At 36.4% G+C, this 5,760-nt stretch overlaps 1 protein-coding gene across 3 annotated transcripts in view; it reads left to right on the top strand.

Moving 5' to 3' along the window:
- Nucleotides 1-5,760, top strand: part of WASF3 (WAS protein family member 3) — a 91,658-nt gene that overhangs the window by 64,620 nt on the left and 21,278 nt on the right. For all 3 annotated transcript variants that reach the window (XM_006753755.2, XM_006753753.2, XM_015564961.1), the window contains one exon: nucleotides 3,280-3,414. In XM_006753755.2, the coding sequence (XP_006753818.1) occupies nucleotides 3,280-3,414 (135 nt within the window). The remainder of the gene's footprint in view (nucleotides 1-3,279; nucleotides 3,415-5,760) is intronic.

Genomic DNA, 5,760 nt, shown 5'->3' with positions numbered 1-5,760 from the left:
TTTCCCTATTTATTCAGTTCATTTATTTGTATCAATTTGGACTCATAGATTCTTATTTATTGTCTGGGTTATAATCCATTGTCTTTATTATTTATTTTGATGCTCACATTTTCCCACAGTTGGCCAGTCGGAGCCCTTTAGGCTGGCTTCTGCGTCCTTCTGCCACGTCCCCACCAATCTCTGAGTACTTCTTTACTTTTTAAAGAAAAGTACAGCAAGATATTCTAAGTTTATCTTGTACTTTTCCACTCTCAGGCTCATATCCAGTCATTTTTCCAAGAATCCTACTTCTTTTTAGTGGAAAATGAGAAGCCAAAATCTTGACAAACCAATAGCTAGGTGCTAGATATGTGTATTAAATTTCTGAAGGACTTTGTCATGAGTGGTTTCTTGTTCCACAGAAAGGACTCATAACAAACATACTGGTTGTTTTCAATGAACCTTCACTTTTAAATGCAGTTGAAAATCCATGCAGAATTTTTGTACTTCTCAACCTGACATACTTGGACACAAGTTCATAATGGGCCTGACAAATCTATAAGAAGATTCTTGGTCAGCAAAAAATGAATGAATTGCACTTACTTCAGTGTGGTCTTCAATTATTTTAGTTTAGCTATTAATGAACATGCCATAGAAAGAGTGATTAAAATCAAGGTTTTCAAATAAGTTGTTTGTAAAACTGAACACTGTAACTGCAACACTTTATCCTTGTTCAGCAGTAATTATAGTTCCTTAAATATTCTTCTCTTTAGTCACTTGTCAGCTTTCAGCAGCTGGCAAAATATTAAAGTATTTAATTTCTGTGTGCTGTTATTTTTTTCTTTTATAAATCGAGAACTTCCAATGGGACTATAGTATCAATTGCATATATATACATATACATGTAATTTTTTTTCAAATAGGGGTAAGCACTGAAGGTAGGAGGGACTTGTTATGTACCCTTTTCAACTGATAGTGTCTCCCAGGGTGTGGTTCTTAACCATACTTGCTGTGCTTTGAAGATACTAGTGTAGCTTTTGCAAGAGACTGCTGTATACTCCCACATTCCTGGTGACATATACTGTCCCTATTAATTAGATTTATGCATAGCTAGAAAGGAATGGGATATTTTTGGAATTGTGCCAAATAACTTTCTAAATATATTTTTATTGATTTTAGAGAGGAAGGGAGGGAGGAAGAGAGAGAGAGAGAGACATCAATGATGAAAATCATTGATTGGCTGCCTCCTGCATGCCCCCTACTGGGGATCGAGCACGCAACCCGGGCACGTGCCCTTGACCAGAATCAAACCCGGACCCTTCAGTCCACAGACTGACACTCTATCCACTGAGACAAATCAGTTAGGGCTGTAGTAACTTTTTAAAGTTATGAATAATCAACTAGAAAAACAAAAATTAGTTGGTTACATTTTAACTATGTCTGACATTCAAAACAAACTATGGACAGACTTGGATATAAAGCATTTGGAAGATGGTGTTTGCTCCTGGTCATCCAGCTCAATGGGCAGGCATTTCCCCAATGGGCTTCATAAGACAGTGGTTCTGAAAGATGTTACTAGGTGTTTCCAGGCCCAGTCAGTTTGAAAACGTTATATGCTAGCTGCTTCTCTTGCAGATTCTTAACACACATTAGCAACGTATTAAGGCTTTTGAGATGCCCCAAGGCATAGAAACATGTTAAATCTTTGTAGCCCAGCATTTCCCAAACTTGTGCAGGGGAGTATTTGTTGGTTGTATACTTATTAACGACTGGTATAGACACTGTGTGTTTTATTCAGGAAATAAGGGGCACTGGCTCAGCACAATGCAGAGATAAGAGATATCGCTCATATTTTCAAAGAACTTCTGTAAATAGGATTGAGGTATGCTTAGGGTATTGTGAGAACACAGAGAGGGGCATCTGATCTTGCTCACCCTAATCTTCATCCTGAAGAATTGACTTTAGTGCATTTTTATTCATTCCAAAATGTTGGGGGCACCTTCTCTAAACCGGGCATACACCACACTTTGTGGATTGGTACAGCAATGCACGGAACAGAGGAGAGCTCTTATTCCCTTGGATCCTACAAGGAGAGAGAGGCAGGAAACAAGATAAATAAGTATAAGTGATGGTAAGTGCAAAGGAGAAAATCAGAGCAGGGCAGGGATAGGTGTGTGTGCGTGTGCGTGTGTGTGTGTGTGTGTGTGTGTGTGTGTGTGTGTAGGTGTGTGTGTGTGTAGGTGAGGTGGTTGCCATTTAGCTACGGTTGCTAGAGAAAGTCTCACTTAGACGGTGACCTGGGTTTGGGTAGACCTAGATGAGGTGAGGGAGCAAACCATGTGATTCTCTGGAACTAAAATATTCCAGGTGATGATGATGTGTCAGTGTGGGTCAATTGATGATTGATGATGTATCAATTATAACAAATGTTCCACTCTGGTGCTGGATGTTGGGGGAAGCTGTGCATGTTTGCTGTGAATCTAAAACTGTTCTTAAAAAGAAAGTTTTCTTTAAAAAGTGGCAGCTCTGTTAGAGGAGATGGGATGCAGATGTGCCTGGCACACTCAGACTAGATGTTTGTTGAATGACTACAGGAATGGTGTTGGGATCTGGAAATTTAACATGGGCAGATTTTTTTTCTTGCCTGTCAGATTTTCAGAAATGTATTAATTACACTTTGAGGAAAGTAGTTGTGTCTAGCACTCACAAGAATGTAGAAGTGATCCATACAGAAAAATTTAACTCAGAATACAAAGTACTGATTTTTTGAGAGTTCCAGAGTCAGCACTATATACTTAGATTTTAAAATATGAATTAGAACAATTTAATGCCATTTGAAAGTGGTAGGCGCAGTGTAAGATACCTAACTTTTCTAATTGTGAATAAGATAACATCCTAAATTTAGAAACCAACATGACTTACTGAATTATCCTTGGAAGTAAAAGGAAAGTTTAGGTACTGAGATTCTATTTATACATAAAGCATGCAAAATCAGAGTAATTTTTTCAAAAAAGTTTAATGGGAAACAACTTGCGTGATAGCTCATGTAGCAATTAAATAAAAATTCTGTACTATCTGCAGTATTTTAAAATTCTTACAACTTTGGGTCAATTTCAGATATGTGTGAACAGCCCTAATAAATTTTCAAAACTTCTAAAGACCCTTGACTGTGACACTCTATTTTTATAATCATTTGCACAAAATCCCCTGTGTTAACAGTAATCGGCACTGTGAGAATGTGTGAAGGCTGCCTCAGCAGTTCTTAACAGATGGCTCTCTCCATTCATTTTCTCCTTACAGGCAAACATGCTGAAGACATATTTGGTGAGTTGTTTAATGAAGCTAACAACTTTTACATCAGAGCAAATTCTCTTCAAGACAGAATTGATCGCCTTGCTGTCAAAGTTACCCAGCTGGATTCGACAGTGGAAGAGGGTACGTAATTGCACAAAAGCAATGAGCTAGCAGTGATCTTGACAACACAGTAGTAATTAATTGCAGGGCAATTACTGCTTTTTCCTTGGGGTACTATGCTGATATTTCATCTTGTCTCTTTCTAGAATAGTGAGGGGTGACAACCCACGACTTTGTGTTAATTAGCAACTAAAAGATTCACATGAGCCTGGCAGTGTGGCTCAGTGGCTGAGCTTCGACCTATGAACCGGGAGGTCACAGTTCGATTCCCACTCAGGGCACATGCCCGGATTGCGGGCTCGTTCCCCAATGTGGGGCATGTTGGAGGCAGCTGATCAATGATTCTCATTATTGATGTTTCTGTCTCTCTTCTCCTTTCCTCTCTGAAATCAATAAAAATTTATTTTAGCTCTAACTGGTTTGACTCAGTGGATAGAGCATTGGCCTGTGGATTGGAGGGTCCCAGGTTCGATTCCAGTCAAAGGCATTTACCTTGGTTGTGGGACCATCCCCAGTAGGAGGTGTGCAGGAGGCAGCTGATCGATGATTCTCTCCCATTGATGTTTCTAACTCTCTATCCCTCTCCCTTCCTCTCTGTAAAAAATTAATAAAATATATTTTAAAAAAGAGATTTATATCATGTCTATCTCATATCTATACTCTCTTTTTTTTAAAAAAAATTACCCATTTAGTATTTGTTTTAAAGGATTTTTTGAATGCATTCAGTATTAGAAGTCTTAATTTAGGCTATTAGTAGTTATTTTAAAGATACTTTCTTACCTCCCTAACTGGTTTGGCTCAGTGGATAGAGCATCGGCCTGCGGACTGAAAGGTCCCAGGTTCGATTCTGGTCAAGGGCATGTACCTTGGTTGCAGGCACATCCCCAGTAGGAGGTGTGCAGGAGGCAGCTGATCGTGTTTCTCTCTCATTGATGTTTCTAACTATCTCTCTCCTTTCCTCTTTGTAAAATAATTCAATAAAATATATATATTTTTTAAAAAGATACTTTCTTACCTAAAAATTACAGAATCAATCCAAAGACATGGTCTAACTAAGAGGGCAGGTTATACATATTGAGTGTGCAAGTGAAGGCTTCTACCCCATATTCTTGTTAGGGTTGATGCCTTTAAATGACCTTGGTGGTTTAACTTCTTAGAAATAGCATTTACTAAAAACTTTCAGACTGTGGGGTCTTAAAATAATGTTCATATTGGCAAGCACTGTGTAGTTCACTGTTATCAGCTTGATGATGCACCCTGAAATTGTGGCAGTTTCAACAGAAAATTCAATTTCTTTTTTTAAAATTTTGCTTTCAGTATCTTTTGAGTGAAGGATTGAGATTAGACTAGGGGGGGAAATCTGTAAAAAGGTTTAAGAAATGCCATTTCATGTTTACTTTGAGAAAAATGTTCAGCTTAAAAATTATTTTACCTTCATATAATGGTAGTTATAGTTTCTCTTACTGCATTAAAATGATCCTAGCATCTGATTTTTCTACTAGATATATAATAGTAGTATTAGTAAAAAATGAAGGTTTTTTTTAATGTGGTTATTTGTGGAAATCATCCCTCATTTAAAAATGTCTTTTTCAAAGGTCAAAATTAAATTAGTGAATTAGAAATTTAACAAAAATGTAGAACATTTAAATTTTAATGTCTTAAATTTAAATCTTACTGACTTTTCCAACAAAAATAGTGGAGCTTTTTAATTTGATTTTTAAAATTATTCTTTAATGTAAAAAACTAAAATTTTAATACCTGTTGGTTTATTCAGAGAAGGAATTTTTAACATCTTAAATCAATCATTCATTTTTCAGATTGCTACCAAAGTGATTTTTAAATATTTATCTTTCTTCAGGTTTCTGGGGTTTTTTGTTGTTGTTTGTTTGTTTTTGTTTTTTGCTTACAATGGAAAGTCTTGTGATAAACCTTACACTGGAAAAGGTTAATTTGTGAATAAATTTTATGAGATTTTACAGTATATCTGAGTTTCAGCTCCATTGGTCAAGTGGGTTATTGGACCAGTTTGCCCACCTCAGAAAACTTGTGTCAAAGTCAGATGAGTTAGTACATGAGATATAAAGTTGTAAAACCATAAGAAGTAAGTAAGCATAATCAGCCCTGTTTTTCTTACTCCTTATATAGTTTTGTATCATGTAGTTAATTTCTAGAACATTTAAATTTTAATGTCTTAAATTTAAATCTTATTTTTGAAAAGCTTTGCTGTCTCTCTTTAATGATAGTGTCAGAAAAAAAAGTAATGCCTTTTTTTAGTTTCTAAATTTTCTGCAGAAATCTTTCCTACATGTATTATAAGTAAACTAGAGGCCTGGTGCACAAAATTCATGCATTCGGGGGTGGGGGTGG

The sequence above is a fragment of the Myotis davidii genome, unplaced genomic scaffold (genome assembly GCF_000327345.1).
Source record: "Myotis davidii unplaced genomic scaffold, ASM32734v1 scaffold152, whole genome shotgun sequence".
Taxonomy (NCBI): Eukaryota; Metazoa; Chordata; class Mammalia; order Chiroptera; family Vespertilionidae; genus Myotis; species Myotis davidii.
This window is presented reverse-complemented; position numbering and strand designations above follow the sequence as displayed.